The following is a 21129-nucleotide window of genomic DNA, read 5'->3' as shown; positions in this document are numbered from 1 at the left end:
AAAGAAATTCAAAATGGCGCCCGACCACGATGCGGAGCCAAAATGGCGTCGCAAGCTGAACCGTCGGGACGCCTTCGGGACGGAAGGGAGGGCTTCGCTGGTCAGCACAGCGCCTAGGGCCCTAGGGCGATGACCCTCCCGATCGGTGTTTAAGGTGGGGGAATCCAGCAGTAAAGAAAAACGCGTGCCACGAGGCAACGCGGAGGCAGCGGCGATCAGATAAGGGTGGGGGTCGCGCTATCGCGCTGCGAGCCCGCAGCCTTGCCCCAAGGACGGGGAAAAATTTTCCTTAAGTCCAGACCCTTTGCGCAGGAGGAGGAAGGAAAAGCAAACCTTATCAAGACGAGAGGGTTGTAATAGTAAAGAAATGTGCGATCAGCCAAGGAGCTCTCTGAAACACAGCCTGACTCTTCGAGGCTGAGCAAAAGACAGGGAGACGCTGCGCGATACCACGTGAGGGGCGGAGCGTTTCCTCATCTAAAGCTCAGCCTGCAAGAAGAGGACTCAGAAGCACATCCCAGTCTCTGGATGCTCCGAGCGGCTCGAGGAGAATTAGCAAGAGTTAAGTACTTGGGCTTTCATATTGAAGTGTACAGGCTTTTTAATTCAGTGATGACAGGTTGTTTCTTTTCATTCTCACTGGTCAGGGGGTCATAAAGGAGAGCGCCTGCATCGCAGAGAAGCACAAATAATTCATCACAGGGGAGGCAATTGTCAGATTAAATGGTATTAACCCAGCCAAGGTTCAGCATGCAATTGGAAGACGGTAGCAGAGCTAAGCTCAATTGTATGTCTATTTTCCCTGAACAAAAGAACTGTCCAAGATCATTCCCTCGTTGGATGATTTTCTCTGAAAACAGACATTTGGGTTTTAAGGAGAGAAATCCTGAAGTCCTCAGGTAAAACTTGAGTTCAGAGACTTTTGCTTATTTATTCAAGTCTTTTGAGAGTAGCTGAACCCCTGCTCTATGTTGAATGGAAACAGAAATATAGAGATTTGGGGAAAATAGCTTTGCCTCACAAGCCTCTCTCCCATATATTAGTAAATGGAGGAGACATTTTAGCCAAAGACACACCCTACGTCAGATTAAATTACCAGGGCACTTAAAATGCATTCCTGAACACCAAACACCCCAACTTGGAAGTCTCTTTGGACTCTCTAAATTCTCGTCTTACCTAATTCTATTTTGTTTTCAAAGCTTTTTACATTCAAAACTAAACACGGAAAACACATGTGTGCAGCTAAGCATCATATTCATTGCCAAGCATTTATCTGAGGTATATCCCCCCCTTTATTTTCAAGGCAAATGTACAGGTTTTCCTACACCTCTTTTCTGTTTTTGTGAGTTGGCTTGAGTGTCAAGTTTGCATGCCTAAGGGAGAAAGGACTAAAACTTCAATCTCCTAGTTCAGGGGTCTCCAAACTTGGCAACTTTAAGACTTGTGAACTTCAACTTCCAGAATTCCTCAGCCAGCTATACTGGCTGAGGAATTCTGGGAGTTGGAAGTCCACAAGTCTTAAAATTGGCAAGTTTGGAGACTTCTACCCTGTTTCTCCAACAATACGGCCTCCCCCAATAGGAAGTCCCAGCATGTTTTATAGGCATGAAATGAAATTAACCCCCTCCCCCCAAATTAAGGCCTATATTAAAACATGCAAAATGGGGGGGAAATGGCAGGGGGGCTTGCTGTTAGGAAGTACTTTTGTTGCACACCTGGATATGGTGCTGCTTGCGTTGACCCTGATACAAAATGCCCCACCAATGCCGAGGTCAACATCCAAGCCGTCGCCGCCCACCTGCCCAAAGATGCAAGGGGGGGGGAATTAAGTCACCCCCGAAAAGACGGCCTAGCCATTTTTTGGGGCTCAAAAAAAAAAAAATAAGACCCGGCCTTATTATATGAGAAACACGGTATCTTAGTTAGTCCAATGCTTTAACCAATGAACCAAATTGGCTGTCATGATTTTCTGCTCTATGTATTATTTGTTTGTTTGTTTGTTTTTCAAGTATTTATAAGATAAGAGGTATAAGTATAATGTAGAGGCATTTTGGGGGGGGTGCTATTGGTTACAACCCAGTCAAACCTTGCCTAGGAAGAGAATACTTGGAAAGCTGCATAAGGTGATAGACAGCAACCTCATCAATTTGCCTTCTGATAACTGGGTGTTTTTGTCCTTCACAAGCATCCTTCAAAGGACCAGATTAGTACCCTTTAGAAGAAAATGGAAGCATTCAGATTTATAGCAGGTGGCAGAATGAAGTGACCTTGAAGTGACCTTAGGTTGAAAACCTAAGCAGGTGAAACCCAAGAAAGACGGCTGGGTTGTAGCGTAGAGTGGAAAGTTGGGAGAAAAAAAAAAGAATTCTTGGAAGGCCTAGTTTTCAGATGAGTTCTGTTATCGTTAAAGCACAACTCTACGTGTCCATAAAAACATTAGGATTTGAGGCCAAATTGAGACTTTGTGATAGCCGAAGGCATCACTTAGCCAACTTTTAACTTATCTTTTAAAAAAGAAAAATTAAAGCAAGATGAATATTGAAACATGGTTTCTATCTAAATAGATCTTTTTTTAAAAAAAAAAAATAACACCCCAAAGAAAGGCTCACTTGGTGTTCAGGAATGCATTTTAATTGCCTTGGTAATTTAATTTTCCATCGCTAAGCAGAGTGGTTAAGCTCCATTTTACGACCTTTTGCCACAGCTGTTAAAACGAATCACTGCTTCCCCCACTGACTCGGCTCAAGGTTACAAATGGTGATCACATGACCCCAGGACAGTGCAACTGTCATATGTACATGCCAGTTGCCAAGCACCAGAACGTTGATCATGTGACCACAGGGAATGCTGCAATGGCAGTGTGAAAAACGGTCATAAGTCACTTCTTTCAGTGCTGCTGTAACTTTGATTGGTCACTAAAGAAATGGTTATAAGTCGAGGCGTAGCCGTAGTTGTTTTTCAATGAAGTAAGTTAATCCTGGCCTCTATTCTGTTTTTTTTTTTAATCTCATTTTTATTTTGAAGTCTTGCTTTGGGATCCTTTGTAATGGAAAGTGGTATTGCAATATGTAAATGACATTCAAAAACCTTAAACCGTAGTTGCATTTGCTTTCTTTTATTAGAAAAAATACTCCAGAAAAGTCTACAATCATCTGTCAATTATGAATGGCATACAAGAGATTCATGAAACAATAAGACTTAAAAAAAATACAAATACAAACTATATCTGAAAAACACCTATTTGGCAATGTAAAGAAAAGGAACCCAAGCAATTACAGATGACCATTTAATGAAGATAAAGCAGTAACTGAAGTGCTTAAGCAAAAATTAAAAACAAAAGACAAAACAAACACGGCATCTGTTTTAAATAGTTAACATTGCCACAGATCTTTATGAAATACCATTGTCAAACAGCTACAGTATTCCAGAACCATTCCATGTCAGCAGTGCTTCTAAATCTGCACAATAATAAAATTTAAATGTTTGTGAAAACATTCTAAATCCACCAGGCAACAAACAAGCATTTTACCTTCATTAAGGCAGCTCTCCTTATACAATTCGGAAAAAACAACAACCCCAACTTCTATCTCCCAAAACTTTAGACTTTAATTTATTTGCTGTTTAATTAAAAAAAAATAGTGTAAAAAAGTCGCTGTAGTAATGCAAAAAATAAAATAAAATAAAAAACAAAAACAAAATCCTCCTAAACAGGAAGGGTTAGGTTAATCATGCAGTTTGACTGCATATAAGCCACCTTATTAAGTCATTTATTTTACATTTGTTCCTTCCAACAAGCAAGGAAAAAGATTGATTTCATATCCATGTTCAGCAGTGAGGTGCTATAAACCTTCTATGGATATTATGCATCCTTCAAAGATTTCTGAAAGGATATCAATGTGTTTTGTTCTTATTAACAGTAGTATAGAGTCTCTTAGAAATCCAAGAGACATATTATTGTTAAGAAAGGTGCTTGCTTTAAACAAATTCTGGCAGCGCTAATGACATACAATATCCTTCAATATTATTTCTACCATAATATATACATTTTAACTTCCATGCCTCTAGGGAAAAACATCTACATTTTGTGATATAAAAATATATTACAAATCTGCAAAACTATTTACAAGCAATGTCTCATTCTCTATATGCAACTTTTTTTTTTGTCTCAATACAAGACAAAGTACACAAGTTTTCTATTCCTGTAGGGTTAAAAATTTTTTCGTAAATCCTTGCTTAATAAAGTGAGGAAGCAATTTAATTCTTTTCATAGCCAACTTTGGTGCATAAACGATTGTATTTTTAAATGCTTCTTTTTAAAAAATACTTCTTTTTTGACAAACAGAAACATTTAGGCCAAAAGGAGGGAAAGGGAGACAATATAATCTTTAAAAGCAAGCTGGAGTTTTAAAAGCCAAATAGAATATAAAACCAATGTTGTTTCTTCTTCTTTTTTGTATAGATATTATTAAAGTCTGATTGATATACAGTAATATCTTATGAAGAGGACTGGATATACAGCAACACCTAACATTGATCAACCTCCCCTGAACGAATGAATGAATATATAATTCTGATAAAAATCAAAGTATGCCACCACCATTTTGCTTAAACATGATACCACCACTTAAGGTTATGTGATTGGACACCACAAGTTCACTAAAGTGACAACGGAGATGCTTCACCAAGGATTCTCTCTGGCTGTTGCTTATCAATGATGAGATTTCCCCCCCAATTTTTTTTTAAAAATGTGAGTAACGACTAGGATGGGTTTTCAACTGACAATTCAGGGATTGCCAATTCATCCAATACAAGTTTCAAAAAAGTCACTGAAAACAAAAACATTGGTGAGCATGCCAGAGAAGCTTCACCATTGTACCGTCCCATTAAAGGTATGTTAGACATTTATATATAATATATTCCATAAGATGCTTCATTTTCATTCACAGAATGGTTAGACCAATCATAGGCTGGCAGCAGTCGGACACAGAGGGGGTGGGTGTGCCATGTCTGAGGGTGTGTGTGCCTGTGTATTTGTGTCTGTGTGTGAGTAGATAAAGGTAAAGGACTCAAGGAATGTGCAATTCTAATTCCATGGTCAGTGATTAAGACGGTAGGTTAGGTGCCCCCACCAAGTCGATTTTTACCTCTTCAACCTCTTCTGTGGCATTGTTCTGGAAGGAAAAGGAAACACAGCATTGGTGGCTTCTCAAAGGAAGTTTAACTTGCTCTGGTTAACAGGTTCTTCCTGCTGGGAATTAAGACGGAATTACGGGAAAAACACTTCTACTGCCAGGTAAGAGGACTGGCACGCTTTCTGAGGAGACAACCAGGTTGAAGTCAGTGGGGAAAAATTAAGTATTCGAAACATCTGGAAGCAGAAGGAACGACATATTTCTGTTTATTCTTCAGATACTGATTTGAATTGGAGTTATGTGGATATTATCTTTCAGAAAATGGGGTAAAGGAGCCCACAGAAAATATTCATATTAATCAAAGACTCCCATCTCTCACTTTTCCAAAAAAAAAAAAAAAAGATTAATTAATAAGCTTTTTCATCTCCATAACGGCCCCGGTTTCAGAACTGTATTTATCACAATATTTCCCATTATTTCTGATGAGAATATCTGTATTGCTCCCACTGTACCTCTGACAAAGATTACAATTGTCAAAAAGGCTTTTGTGTATTCCTCAGAGCTTTATATATTTAATTAAGAAACAGACTAAAAATGAGAGGATTTCAGAAACTGGTGCCAGATGTGAAATATGACTTTACATTATTGCACTGTAATTAAAACCCCAAGAAAATGTTAAGGGCCATAAAGCTGCTTTATAATTAATATTGCAAATTTAACTAGTATGATTACTTCTGTTAAATAATATGTTTAACAACATGTATTTTCCCAAGACAAAATTTAAATGGATTAATCTTGAGTATGACAAATAAAAGGTAAGCTAAAAAGTTTCTAGGACTCAGATGAGCCTATAGTATGCAGTTCTATAAACATACTGCTGTGTATAGAAGTTGTCGTGAGAATGATTGAGAGTATGTCCCTTCATGCTCCCTTCACTTAACAATTCCACAATGTTTTGGGCCCATATCTTTCCTATCTCTGCAACCTGAGATTGACTTTAGAGGAGGTCCTTGACTTACAACCAGAATTGGGACTAGAATTCCTGCTGCTAAGCGAGAAGGGTTGTTACAACTGATTTTATATGCTTTTTTGCCATGGTTGTTAAGCAAAGCACTGAAAGTTTATGTTTTTTAGGAAATTTTCTAAATTCCTAGATCCATATTAAATGAATAACGTGGCTGTTAAGCGAATCTGGCTTCCCCCGTTGACTTTGCTTGTTGGAAACCAGACAGTAAGATCACACAATCACAATGTGTGTGCAGGATGCTGCAACTGTCATAAATACATGACAGTTGCCAAGTACCTGAATTTTGATCGTATAACTGTGAGGATGCTGCAATGGTTGTAAATGCAAGGACCAGTCATGAGTCACTTTTTTCAGTGCTGTTCTAAGGTCAACTGGTCACTAAACAAATGACTGCAAGTCAAGGACTACCGGTAATAAAACTTGCTAGGCATTAGAACCTGGAGCTTCTAACATTTAAAAGACCCAATACCAGCAAAAAAAAATAGTTATAACTTTGACAACAAATCATAAAACAGTTCTTTTCAGATTACCTTTGAGGAAAAAAGCACAGGAGATATAATTATGGACACTTATGTGTGTCTATCGAGATTCTCAATCATCCAAGTCATGGTTGTCCCAAAGTTGATTTTACAAAAGGCAACTGGATTTTCTTGGATTTTTTTCTTTGAAAACTTCTCATCCAAGAAGCTTCTTCAGTTCTCTGAAGTTTCTTGGATGAGAAGCAAAATGCTTTCAAGGAAAAAAAAAACCAAGAAAGTCCAGTTGCCTTTTGGAAAATCAACTTTGGGATGACATTTACAGTGTTTTCACAAAATCATACCCGTGTTTCTCCGAAAATACGACCAGGTCTTATTTTCTTTTGGGTCCCAAAATAAGCACTAGAGCTTATTTTGGGGGTATCTTTTTTCCCATGTACGGGAGACCCACTTCTGCTGGTTGGCTGTGGGGCAGGAGGCCGTGGGTGGGGCAGTGTCACCACTGCGAGGTGGGGGTGGGCTGAGATGCCCCACGTGCCCCGCCCTGGCCTATCTCAGGTCCCCCAAAGCCAGGCCATTCATGCCCCAAAACCTGCCTCGCACCACAGCACCAACACACTCAGCCTCCTGCTCCACTGCGGCTGCGAGCAAGCAGAAGTGGGCTGATGTCAGGACATGGATGGCTGGGAGTCAGGTGTCAGGGCGTGGATGACCTGGCTACGGGGGCCCTGAGGTAAGCTGGTGTCAGATGCTTGCGGCAGCTTCACTCCCCGCATCACTGTGAGCAACCAGATGGAACAGGTGGGTGGCCAGTGGCGCTGGTTCTTAATTAGGGCTTATCTTGGGGAGGGGGAGGGCTTATATTAGACGCACAAGTAAAAACATGCTAGGTCTTATTTTTTGAAACAGGTCTTATTTTCAGGGAAACAGAGTTTATTATAAAAAAATATAGACTCTAATTGTATAGTAAAGTTCAACAGTAAATTATGATAGGTCTGTCCCCATCCTAACCCCAAAATGAAAAGAAAAAAGGCATTTAATTTGTTTAAATTGCACAGAGCACTAAGATCTTAAAAGTAATACTATATGTATTACAGGCTGAACAGAATGTGATTTTTTCTTTTTTTTAAAAAAAAGATAAAATTTGGACTTTAAAAAATTGGTATACAAACCAGCATGTGATCTTAAGAGAAGTGATCTTTCAGGATTCCACTGAATGTACCTCCTTTACTAGACTTTCTGTACACCAAGCACAAAAAAGTAAAATACACTCGGTAAATACACATATTTACCAGCCAGAGTTTCAGTTCAAAAGCTGCCATGTGACCTCAAGCCTTGAAAATTAACTTCTGGATGCTGTCAAAACAAGGAAATGTTTCTTCCTCTAACATCTGCCAAAAATATGAGTGAAGGTGAACGATCAAAGAGGAATAGCACTGACTACTTTGGCGACCTGCACTGATAGCAGCTCTGGGACAGCTTCAAAAAGTTACACAAGGCATCAAGTCACACTGGGCAAAGCGAACATCCAGAAATGAGGAGATTTACCTGTATATGTTTGGGTCCAGAAGCAAAGCAGTATCTTTTGGTAGTTTTGATAAGTGAACTACTTTAGTTTTTAATTGATGCCTTTCACTTTCATTTATCCACACATCAGGAAGACTATGAATAAAATAAAATATTCAGAAAAAAAAAAAGGTCAGTGATTCACTCTCCATTATCACTACTGGTAAAAGAGCTGCTGTCAATTCTTATGGGGAAAAAAAAAAAATCCACGCCAACATTGCACTGCCAAAAAGATTTGGCTGGAAATCTGCTTCTCTCTGAGCATCACAGTCAGCTTAACTTGTAATTCCAAACCTTTTTGTTGCAGGACAAGGCTCTCCCCCTCTACATCCAAAAAGGCTGCATCTCTTTCAGGGAGTAACGTTTTATTTCTACCATTTTAGTTATGATGATTGGGATAGGAGGCTCGCCCAAATTAAGCATCCGTAGGCACAAAATTCTATGCCATTTTCTAGAACGGGGGTGTCAAAATCGCAACAACGTGTAACTGCAACTTTCCCCTTTGCTAAACCGGAGGTGGACGTGGTCAGCGCATGACGAAGCCAACCCGTGGGCCACGAGGTTGACGCCCCTGTTCTAGAAGCCCTATATGATTTGACAGTAGCTCAACCTCTCTATGCAAAGAGATAACAATAATATTAGTTTGGCTCTGAGGATAGCATTCTCAACAATGTAAAGGAGTCCCTGTGGATTTTACCCTGCTAGTTGTAACCGACTTTCAGGGGTGGTGCTCATCTCTGTTTCAAGGCCATTGAGCCAGTGCTATCCAAAGTTATTTCCATGGTAGTATAGACGGCATGATGACATGGAGTGGTGTTACACCTTCCCATCAAAATGGTGCCTATTTATGTACTCACATTTGCGTGCTTTCGAACTGTTAGGTTGGCAGGAACTGGGGCGAGGACATGAGCTCACCCGGTTATGTGTTGCTCGGGTCTCAAACCTGAGCTACTGGCTTTCAGCTGACAAGTCCAGGGTCTTAACCATTGAGCATAATGTGTATCTACTGGGAGCTTTTCAAAATCTCACATAAGTAGCATTAATTACAATGATTAATATTATTATTCAAAATAATAGCACCCCCAGGCAGTGACTTTATTTAAATATCCATGCATTATTTCTTCAAAGCTAACTAAAAGTTTCAACTACCCTTCTGTTAGTGAAAAACATAGAACCAGTTTCAATTTGGGAAACTGAACTACAACTGTCTACTTTTGAAAAGCAATGGCAAATATGTGAAAGACATTTTCCACAAATTTATTTTGGCCAGTGTTAAGGAGCTTTCAAAAAGTTAATTGAGAAATGGACGTTTCATCCTGTCCACTGAACTGAGTTAAATTGAATTAAAATTAAAACAGAATTGTGCCTCTGTTGAAAAGGATAGAAAAAAGGAATATATACCGGTATGTTCTATATGTGAACATACTGTTTAAAAATTGCTAATTTCTGATACCCTGATTTTTTGTTTATTGAAAAAGCTAATTATAGTTCAAATGAGCATTGCTGATTTTAATATTGGTAATGAATGTATCTTTCCATAATGATTTCAAAGCCCTTTTAGCAACTGCTTCTGTGGTGTTAACAAGGTAACAAAAGCTTGCAATCTTTAGCAAAGTTGAAACATCATATGCATCTTCAATGAAAAAAACTAAAGAACATTCAACAATATATATTGATTGTATTTACTGATTATACAAGTAAGAATATTTCTGCTATTGGCCACCTTTTCTGTTTAGTTTTGGAAACGTGCTAATTAACACAGGGTTAAGGCATATACCTTCTTTCCAATATGTTCAAAAAAACTCAAACAAAATTTAACTCAGCTATGGATGTGTTCAGCACTGTAATAAGGGTAAAAGTCGCTTTCCTTTTTGACTTCCTAATGAATATTACTTTTGCTTAATGAAGACTCAAATGCATGAATTAACTTGGTAATTTTAATTCTCCATCAGAGCTTTATAACAATGCTATGAGCCTAAGTCACATGAACCTCTTCAGTAAGTTGAAAATTCTGTGTATGCTTGTGTAAAATACAATATCGTAATTTTTGCAGGTGCCCAAATTATCTACTACTGAGTATAAATACTTACATATCTTCTGGAGTCCAGTGAAGCAGCAACTTAACTTTTCCAGAGTCCTCTTTCCTTTTAGCTATTACCTAAAAGCAAACATGAGAAAAGCAACTTGAAATATTTATGCTCTTTCTTGAATTCCCTGCCCGTAAAAATATCTGGTCCAATAAGTGTTTTGGTTTACAGTTTTTTTTTTCATGGATTCTGATAGACATCGAAGCAGCTTTCTTCTTCTCTAAAAACAGTTTACTTTTGAGATGATGTTCAAATTTATGTGAGATGATGCTAATATACACATAGTTAGTTCCCTTTTCAATGTCTGCCTCCATTTTCTGAAACAAATATATCATGTTGACTAGGGATTTCTGGGAGTTGAAGTCCACTCATTTTTGAGTGGCTAAGGTTGAGAACATTGACATACACTGGCTGCTTTTCTCAAAGCTGCCACCCCATGCTGCCATGTTGCCACCTCAAAACAGCTGGGGAAAGTTTTTGCACATTATATGTATTTTGCATCCTGTGGAAGAAAACAGTAGGTTTCTTAGTTTAACTCATATAAGACATATCAAATCGGTTGTTTGCCTTCAACATCATGAATGGACTGCATAAAGAGGTAGCTCAAGCCCAAAAGTGGAAACGTCTTGATGTTCTGCAGAAATATTAAGCACAGGATAAAAGCCACACAGACAAATAAGCTTGTAATTGCACGTTTCAGACACATTTCTAGAATTCTGTATCTGGTGTAACAGGGATTGGAGCTGTTTTCAAAGCTAATGGGTCCCTGGGAAATTTAGAAGCATGAAAGATAAAGACTTGTGGATAAGGCTGCTTGAAGAAATGTAGAAACAGGACTTAAAATGCCATGGCGTCAGAGGGAATTGTTTAGGCCGACTCCCAAATTCTGATTGCTCAAACATTTTCCAGTCTGGCTTTTTTCCTTCAAGCATTAAGACCACATTGTTAGTGGAGCCCGATATAGGCAAGTCTGGGGACTGAGAATGATATATGAGGGTGCCTCAGCTTTTCTATTTTCTATGTTTATTTTTAAATGTATTTTTGTGTTATGTTGTTAGCTGCTCAGAGTTGTTTGGTTAAGGTGGGCAACCATATATATTTTCTAAATAAATAGAAAAGGCAAGCCTGCCTCAAGCAGGGAGCCCTGGTAAGAAAATTAGGAATGGAGTTGATTTAGAGAAAATGGCAAACACTGTAAACCCCCATTGCGTAAAACCAGTGGAAATACTGCATATTTACTCCTCTCTTGGAAAGCTGCCTTATGCATTAAGGTAAAAAGCTACACACAGAGGTTCTCAAAAGAGAATCAGAGCTCATCCTAATCAGTTCAAGTGATTAGGGCACAGGGGGGTTGCATAGGAGCTTCCACCTTCTAAGTCATGTTTGAACATTAGCATCTAATTTGAAAAGTAGAAATGATGATACATTATTATTTTCTTATCCTGCATCCTAAATTGTTACGCTCGCTCTAAAAGAACCCCCCCCCCCCAAAGCCTTAATGCAGTATTATTAGCAAAGATTCTATACAAGGATCTATAAAAGTGTATTTTTAAAGGCAATCTTTCAAAGAAAGTATAAATATTGTTAAATGCTAGCCAGGTATTCTAGCAAACATCAGCAACAAACGTATATAAAACAGAAATACAAGGCTGATCGTAAAGCAAGTTCTAGAAACTTGGAAATTACAACTGATGTAAAAACATGCCTGAAATAGTTTTACCTGTTTCCATGTTATTTTCTTAAAATTAAAATAGGTGCAAGATGTCTGGATGTACCGTAACTCTGTTTTCAAACCCATGGAAAGCACTTCACAAATACAAAAGCCAAAAGAGAGAAGGCCCAACTGGCCAGATAATATATTTTATGTATCAATCAAGATATCAAAAGAAGAAGAATTACTACATTGCAGGTGTCATTTACAACTTGGTGTCATTTAAACATTCTAGACTATTATTCCAATAACTATCGTCAGTAAATTGGTGAATTAGTGAGGTATTAAGAAAACTCTAGTTCAAAACATCTGGAGGGCATTAATTTCAATATTCTTTTTATGTGGATTCAGAAGATCCCTCAGAAGGTATCTTACCAAGTAACAACAATGAGCCTTATCGAGGGCGATGGGGGAAAGCAACAGCTGAGTTCCTCATGAAAAGAAATTTCTTTTCAAAGCTCCTGTGGTCATCTTGGTGAGAGGAATGGGAAGACTTTTGCTCAAGACTTTCAAAGCAGAAACAAATAGCCACAAATCAGCAATCAGAGTATTGCTTGATTTGTCTTCAAAGGGTTGCAGGAGCATTCATAGGACTGCGAAGATTCTGACAAAGAAATTAATACCTTCCGCACCAAAAAAAACTTTCCCGTTTCTATTGCGGACTTTTTGAAAAGTCAATCTTTACCAAGAGTGAGGGTTACATATATGCAAATGGAGTTCTGCTGACCTCTCCTGGAGAACCACAGAAACAACTCAAAAGATGTTAGCTACTCTTCCAAATTATACCATTTAGTTTCAGCCACTAAACATTTTGAAACGTGCAGCACTCATACAGCATCTGCCTGTCACTGCTTGAAGCAGCTGTGCCTTCTCCCAGAATTTTATTGCAAGAGTGTTGCTAATAATTCTCATTCTCAAATCTGCAAAATCCTCACTTTTATATCCACCATCAGATATTGCACTTAGATCTCCAGAACCACAGACGCAAGATTTGAAACGGCTGATGATTCGTGTGCTTCCTACTCCTTTCTTCTCAAGCCACATAATTGTCAAATTTATATAGCTGCCAATCTCACCAGAAATGACTTTTTATGGATTCGATCAGCCTAAATTAGACACAGGTGAATAATGACTGCTAAGTTCTGATTTGGATCCATGTTCTGAAGTAGAGTAGCAAGGAATTTCAAGCTAACTATAATCAGTCCGATGCCAAAACCCTAAGAGCAATACCTTACGTAGCAATGTCTCTACTAAGGGCTTCTGCCCAGGTGTAGCCACTCAGATCTCATCTCCTTCCCTATAACCCAGACAACCAGCCCATAGTCATTCTTAAGTTTTGCAATAGGAGACTGGAGTAGGGTTGTGAAGTACTTTGCAGCCCACTGCAAAAAAGGTGTGTAAATAACTTGTGGATGAAGAAAATTTACATAAGTACTGACCCCAAAGAAGGATAGGACAATGGGCCATCACACAGACAGCCAAATGGTCGGAATTGTTCTCTCTTTCTAGGACAATCTTGCAAGTGGGAATAAGTGAAGTTAACTAAAATTAAAGAGTAGGATTGAATCCTTCAGATATCCTCAGCAATAACTCCCATAAGTCTCATCAATCGCCTGGCTAGTTAGGGTAAAGAGGAACGTCAATTAAAATACTGGGTAAATTATAGTAAGATGGAGGGACATTTGCATACAGCATGACATGCTCCAAAATATACTTGCACCTAAGTAGGGAAGAACAGTCAAATGACTGATAAGTGTCATAGCACAATTTCTGTCATCCTTTCAACACTTACAAAAATAAAGCTATTTTCTCTCATTACTGCTTTCAGGCAAAGTAGGGAATTCTTTCCAATCTCTTTATTAGCTCTACAAACATAGGAAATATTTGTATTTTCTTCTCTGCAATTACACCCTCTCATCCCAAAGTCCCTGCTCTGCTACCTTATTGGGGTGATGGAAGGGGATTCGAGAGAGATGGGCGAAGGACACCAGGAAAACACGTCAAAAGTATGCATGCCAAACAGGGTCACCTAAACCATTAAGGAACATCTGAGGCTCTTTTCGAGCACTAATGATACTTATGACCCTAAACCCTTCAGGAGGTTCAATCGCTGAGGTTGCTGTAAAAGGAGAAAGAAAATCCAAAGTGGCAAAGACGGAATTATAACGGGAACACAGAACGTAAAACCACAAATATGGGATGCTCGAGGCAGAAAAAGCAAGACAAAGTGATGATAGAGATTGACACCTTAAGCATTAGATAATTGAAACTGATTGGAATTGGATGCTTTTGAGTGAGAAAATCGTACTTGTTAGGGATAACATTGGTTACCTAACTTATTTGGGTAAAATAATATATAGAGACTATGATTGTGTGTATCACTTTAAACTGTAAACCAAGTTTTTGGGTGCGGTTGTAAAATCACCATAAGAGGGAGCAAGAGAGCTCACTGTTTGCTCGGCTTTTACTGACAATGATGGCTTGATGGTGATAACTGCGTGTTTGCTGAGAGAAGAAAAGGGCTTTGATTTTTCTTCATATCTCTGACTGCAAAAGAGATATATCATTGGACTGATTGATTGTAAGTTTAATGAACTCTTTTTCGACACTGGACTTTGCAAACTGAATAACCCCCGGACTGACTGAACTTAGTGTATGACATATGGACTGTTTTGACTATGCTATAACTCTTGCTGGAATAAAAACTATTTAACTTGCACAGTGTATCTGTCTTACTGATTGTAAGCTACTACAACGTTTTGTCTCACATATCTGCCTGCCTGCTAGACTGCCGTTGCACGTTCTGCTAGGGTGTATATCCCGAACAGTACTGTTTACTACGCAGGACCCAAAAACGAAGAAGAAACAGCCCCACTTTCAGTGAGAAAGGATATAGGAGGACAGGACCTGTGCACAATGCAATTGAGGACCAAATATCATCTGTATTAGAATTTGCAGATAATGTCCTTTAAAAAGACGCTCATCTAAGTTTCTACTTCAACCACTGATGCAAGATGTCATGTTTTATGGTCAAGGTCAATCTGAAAATGACAGAACATGCAAGCAAGAGTTGCCGCTTATGACTAGAGACTGGAATGTCAAAGTTAGAAATATAGGAGCAAAATGTAGCAAAAAGTATGGACCAGGAAACAGGAATTAAGAACAACTTATCACCTTCTGGTTTCTTTAGTTACAGCACATTCATTCTTCAAGCAGAACAATTTCTGAATACATAGAGGTCATTAGATGGAGACTACAGAAGATCCCACTGATTATTGATACAAACAATTGTAACAGATCAATTAGCCAGCAAAGACAGGAGTGGATTGCAGGGAGAAAAAAATCATGAACTGATTATGTGCAGGTTCCATACCAAACTAAAGAGGAAGATCAAAGCCAAAAGTTTTCACAACATAACCTTGAATGTATACCTACCATTTTCAAGAAGTATCAAGAACTGCTTTGAAGCCCTGGACCTCACTGAGAGAGAACCAGAGAAATTGTTAAATGAAATCAAAGAGGTTATAAAAGGTAAATGTAGAACAAGACTGTCAAAGACCAAGAAATAGAAGACACCAAACAGGATGCCAGAACAGGTGATAGAAATTGCCAGGAAGAGGAAGGAACCAAGAAAGTCAAAGATCTCAGGAAGAACTCAAACCAAAAAGAAAAAAAAATGTAGAGAGCTGTTAAATGAGATAAGGAACAGGATTACAGCAGCACCTGTATCTAGTTAAGAAATATGAAATAAAAATAAATTAAAATATATGAAATAGAAACAGAAAGGGAAAATGCAGATAAACTTCCAAAAGATCACAACACCTCGGAGATTCCAATCTCAAATCAATATGCTAAAATGAACAGGTAGCCATTCAGAAAAGATCGAATAGAAATGAGAGGAGATTTCAACATCTAAGATATCTTTCATGATATTCCCTATTCAGAAGTGTGAGCTACAAAGTTGGAAATCAGATCAGCAGACAGGTAGGATAAACTATAAGAATTGAAGGAGCATCTACAGAAATAGAAGAGAAAGCAAAAGAAGAATCTAATAAAGGTTCTAATCACAGCAGCGAATCTGGAATGACCCAGTGGCTGGTTGACAGATTGGAAGAGGTCAGTCTTCACGCCAATATCAAGGAAAGGAGGCTTAACAGATTGTACAAACTACTGCACAAAATCCTTAATTTCACATGTTAGCAAAATTGATGTTCAGTGTCATCTAACGTAGATTATCATCTAACGTAGATTACAGGCCTAAATGGAAAAAAGAGATGCCAGATGTTCAACCTGGCTTTAGAAAAAAAGCTAAACAACAAAAGGCTTTGCTGATACACACTGGATAATTGTCACAGAATACTAAAAAGAAGTGAAAGCATTTGACTGACTACAAAAAGCCCACGTTGACCATATTAATCTGTGGAATGTCTTTAGGGAATGACAATCCAGATCATCATTGTCCTCACTGAAAGCCAGAGTATGGATGGAACCTGGAAAGATAAAATTGACTCCAGGTTGAAAAGTGAGTGAAACAAAGCTATATTGCCTTATTTATTTATTATGCTGGATATATTTTAAGGGAAGATGGACTGGAAGGAGATGATTGTGATTTTAAAATTGGAAAAAGAAACATCAATAACTTGCTCTCTGCTGATGACACTTTTCTGTGACAGATGAAAATGCAAATAATCTGCAAGCTCCAACAATAAATATCAAGGAACAGCTAAAAAAAATGAGACAACTCATTGTCTTGTTTTTTTCATGTGAAATAATTGCAAAATTACCAGGCTCAAATTATTATATTTTGGACACATTACACAAAGGCCTCACTGTTTTGAGAAGTTTATATTGCTAAGGCAAGTGGAAGGAAAGTCGGGGGAAAGGAATGACTGCCAGCAAGGTGGATAAATTCAATTGCAATTAGTACGAATGCCGCATTAAGAGACCCGAAAGGAACCTGGAGAATATCAACACAGTCAATAAGAGTCCACACTGATTTGATGGCACTTAGACTGGGAATGAAGTAACAAGTGTCTCTACAGCCCTTTATGTTGTGTTTGTGTGTTTGTGTGAACACAGGGATGAGTTGCATTCTCTGGTTCATGTGATGGAAAGAAGGCAGTCCTAGAACACAGGAGCTGGCGGCTTTCTGGACTACTGCTCTATTACCTACCTCTCTCACAGGGGTCGGCAGCCCCTGGCCAGATCATGCCAATTTCAGACCTCCATTTTTCTTTTGTCAATTTCTCTGCCCTACCAAATTTGTCACCTTGTGATCTGACGGGAATGTCAAATTCGCGGTGTCATATCGTCACATGATGTATCATGACTTTTCCCCCCTTCGCTAAACCGGGGGTGGGCATGGCCAGTGCGTGACTCATCCAGCCACCGGCTGAGAGTTTGACACCCCTGTATTATGAGGAATCACCATATTTATGGACAGAGTTCTGAGCCTCTTTACCTAATTTCTTTCCAACTTTCCACAAAGTTGGAAAGAATAAATATATAGCCCGGAGAACTATTTGAAGTGCTAGGATAGTATTTCTGACAGCAGAATTCAAATGGTCATTTATCCATGGCTGTGATTAAGATGCTGGATGAGCCTCATGAATCACTTTCAACTGGTCATTCTCAGAACAATCTGCCTGAGAATTATAATGGAGAGAAACTAAATGCAGGGAGGCTCTGTAGACCAGAAAGTCCTGAATGAAAGATATGCAATAAATTTAACCAATTAAAATATGAAAATTGCTGAGTAAACTTGGAGAAATCACAGCCTTAAGCAACTTTATAGGGCTACAGTTATTTTTCTATGTTCTATAGTAGGGCTGTCAAACTCGCGGCATGTGGGCTGGATGCGTCATGGCTGGCCACGCCCTCGCCAGCGAAGGGGGGGAAAAGTCACGATACGTCACGTGACAACAAGAGTTTGACACCCCTGTTCTACAGGGTAAAAGGAGAGGAACATGAACTGCATATATTTTGGGAAGAAGAGCACAGAAGTCTCTGCAGAAGACTTTTCAAGCAACATTATCTAAATTAAATCTGTAATAACAATGCACAATGATGTATATTTCAGTGTAGAAAGGCTGTTTGAAAATATTGAAGATATTATAAATATACCAAGCATGGTAGATAATAATACTTACCGTACTGTGAAATACAACACTGTGGCCTTTTCCCAAACTTTCTATGTGAGCAGAAAGGTTAAAGCAAATAGCTCGATGCCGTATGGCGTCCAAGGTCTGTGTATCGAAGAAGTCATGAGGTCTTGCTAAGGAAGGGGGAAAAAAACAAAGCAAGCCTTCAACTACAATGCAAGGGTGTATGCAACATATTTAAATGTTCAGCTTTTTTATCTTACTTTAAGGAAGAAAGATTACGCCTTCTGCTTTCATAGCACACAGGCTGTAAAACTGGATATATCTACGATGATTCTATTTTTAAAATTATCAAACTGTTCTTACTATGAGGAAGTCATCTGCTAATGTTTCACTGAAGTTTTGCCTTTTGTAATTTAAATGCAATATTCCAAAGTCTGCATTCAGGTGAGAAAGGGACAGGTTTAGAAGGGCTTTTTCTTCTGAAAAACCCTTTTAGGCATTTGAAAACTGGAATTACATTTTCCTCTTTCGAAATTAACCCTTCCCAGTGCATTCAGTGTTAATTTTCCCGTCTTCAAATCAATATTCTTGATCTTCCCTGGACCAATTTTTATAATTTTTTTCTTTCTTTTCAGAACTTGACATAACATTCAAGGAAAGGATCTGATAAACAGAAGATAAAGTGAAACTATTACTTCCTGGGATTTGAAAAAAAACACTTTGTAGTAACATTAATAAAACTATGTTTGTTTTATTTTGCAACCACATCCCACTGCCATCTTACTTTCATTTGCAAGCAACTAGTATTACAAGATTATTTAAAAAAAAATAGCAAAAACTTCCATTTATCAGGTTTTGAAGCAATAGGTTTTGGATTTAATAAATATCAGTCCCAACCTCTCCCAGAATACACAAATCCATAGTTTAGGAAATATGCTGCCTATGTGTGCATTAACATACCTTCTTGGGCAGGCGTGTTAAACTCAAGGCCCAGGGGCTGGATCCAGCCCTCAGAGTGCATAGATCTGGTCTGCGGGGCTGCCCTGGAAATAGTGAAGGACCGGCCCATGGTGCCTCTGCCAGAGAAAACACAGCTCACGAGGGCCACATGCGGCCCTCCCGAGAGCCGTTTTTGCTGGCAGAGGGTCGCAGGAGGCCGTCGCAGCCAAAAACGGAGCTCAGGAGCCTGTTTTCACTGGCAGAGCGCTTGGGCAACCAGAGGCGGCCCCAACACATGCTGGCCACACCGATTCTGGCCTCCTGAGGTCAAACACAACCCTGATGTGGCCCTCAATGAAATCGAATTTGACACCCCTATTCGTGCACAACTGGTTCACTGTTATTTGTTTTATTTATGTATTGTTCCTCAGAAACATCTTAGTTGGTGATTTCTGGCTTCCAGCTTCTTAGCATTTAAGGCCTGACATTTATGATAACCTGGCTCAGCTTTTGGTGCTGCCTTTTTAATTATATTTTTCTTTTTGCTGCTGATTCCTTTTTTTTAGGTTTGGCTCCTTGATAAACCCAGACCAAGAAGCTGAATGACAGGCATTCCCTATTTCTAATGGTCCTTTAAATTGAGGCTGCAATACACTGCTACTAAGCCAGATATCTCCAATGTTATACCTGTGTGCTTAATTAACCTCAGTTAACTTGGCATTGCTCCCTGTTATTCATAAAACATACATATATTTTTATAGCCATGGAGGGTCATTTTCAGATACAATCAACGATTAGGTTAGTGGATGTCCATCCATAAGGTTCCAGAAACAGATACAATCTGGAAAACTAAATCTTTCATAAAATATTTGCTTAACAGCTCATATTCTTTCCCTTTCCAGTTTTATTCCATGGAAGATTAATCTTCATTCAACAGCTTCTCATGACTAAATAGTTTCATAATACCAACCAAGATATAATAAATGTAATTATATATTGCTAAATATGAAACAATACAAGAAGTTTCTGGATTACAGCTAGTGTGAACCACACAGGGCTATAATTCTACCCCTTGACCCTAGAACTTTATTTTTTTAATTAAAGCAGCTTGCATCTCTTGCTTATTTGTAGAAAATACTTCAACACTAGCTGTTGTATGATTGCAATTATTTAAATCCAATTCAAAGACAATGAGATAAATACAAAATGTAAGAAAGTTTAATTCTGATTTATCACACTGAGCATATAATGCTACTGATTTGAGCTCAACTGAACCACAATAATGTGAATAGGAGATTTGAATTATACTTTGCCACTTTAATAACATTATTTTTATGTTCTTGAAGAAGTATTTGATCTAACATTGTTTTCATTATGTGGACTGCAATCATGGGGAAAATGGGTGCTCACAGACACTTTCAAAATTGAGCTGGGTTTTTTTTTAATATACTTTTTGTGCTAAAAATTTTTTTGAAGGCATCCAAATCCAGGTTGGTGAGCTGAATAAATTGCCCAAATTTATGGTTCCTAGTTCTCTTCAGCTGTTCAGCAGAGACACTATTATAACTATCAAATGAGCATACATTAAAATATATATTGAGGTAGATTTCCTTCATCACTTGTCCACTATAGTTAGATATATCTCAAACAGGAAAAAAAACAGAACAAGGATAACACTTCATCTGATCATGCACCAAAATCATCTGGCATCAGTGAATTAAATCCAGCAATGCTAAGCTTTGGTTTTTTGAAGAACACCTTCGTGCAAGATTAAGTCAATGAAGATACGGATCACTTCATAATTTTCAACAAACAATATTATATTTAAACAGGCAGTGGGAATAGGAAAAGCCTGTATGTGACATCAATCAGTGATATGTATCAAAGTATTCATATGTCACACCTGCCCTGCCTTTAGCACTAAAAGATGAAGTTAATCATTATCAAGTCAGAAGGCTGTAGGAAACTAGTAGAATACTCACCGAAATATGGCAAACAACAGAAAAATAAACAAATATGTTTTAACTAAGCTTATATGAGGAAATCTGGAAAGTGGCACAGTGGCAACACACTGGAAGAGGTACATA

General features: G+C 38.4%; 1 protein-coding gene across 4 annotated transcripts in view; it reads right to left on the bottom strand.

Annotated features, from left to right (window-relative positions):
• Nucleotides 1–3099: 3099 nt before the first annotated feature.
• AEBP2 (AE binding protein 2) overlaps nt 3100–21129 on the bottom strand; it is a 47938-nt gene continuing 29908 nt past the window's right edge. For 2 of the 4 annotated variants that reach the window (XM_087968739.1, XM_087968741.1), the window contains 5 exons: nt 18149–18273; nt 10292–10359; nt 8184–8297; nt 7808–7874; nt 3100–5171 (listed from right to left, as the gene is read on the bottom strand). In XM_087968739.1, coding sequence (XP_087824865.1) covers nt 7820–7874; nt 8184–8297; nt 10292–10359; nt 18149–18273 — 362 coding nt within the window. In that variant the 3' untranslated portion in view covers nt 3100–5171; nt 7808–7819. The remainder of the gene's footprint in view (nt 5172–7807; nt 7875–8183; nt 8298–10291; nt 10360–18148; nt 18274–21129) is intronic. The other 2 variants (XM_087968740.1, XM_087968742.1) reach the window with 1 other exon arrangement.

The sequence above is a fragment of the Notechis scutatus genome, chromosome 6, assembly GCF_049901735.1.
Source record: "Notechis scutatus isolate UNSWTSFEM ecotype Mainland chromosome 6, rNotScu1.2, whole genome shotgun sequence".
In the NCBI taxonomy this organism is placed as follows: Eukaryota; Metazoa; Chordata; class Lepidosauria; order Squamata; family Elapidae; genus Notechis; species Notechis scutatus.
Note: the sequence above shows the minus strand (reverse complement) of the source record. Positions and strands in the feature narration are given on the sequence as shown.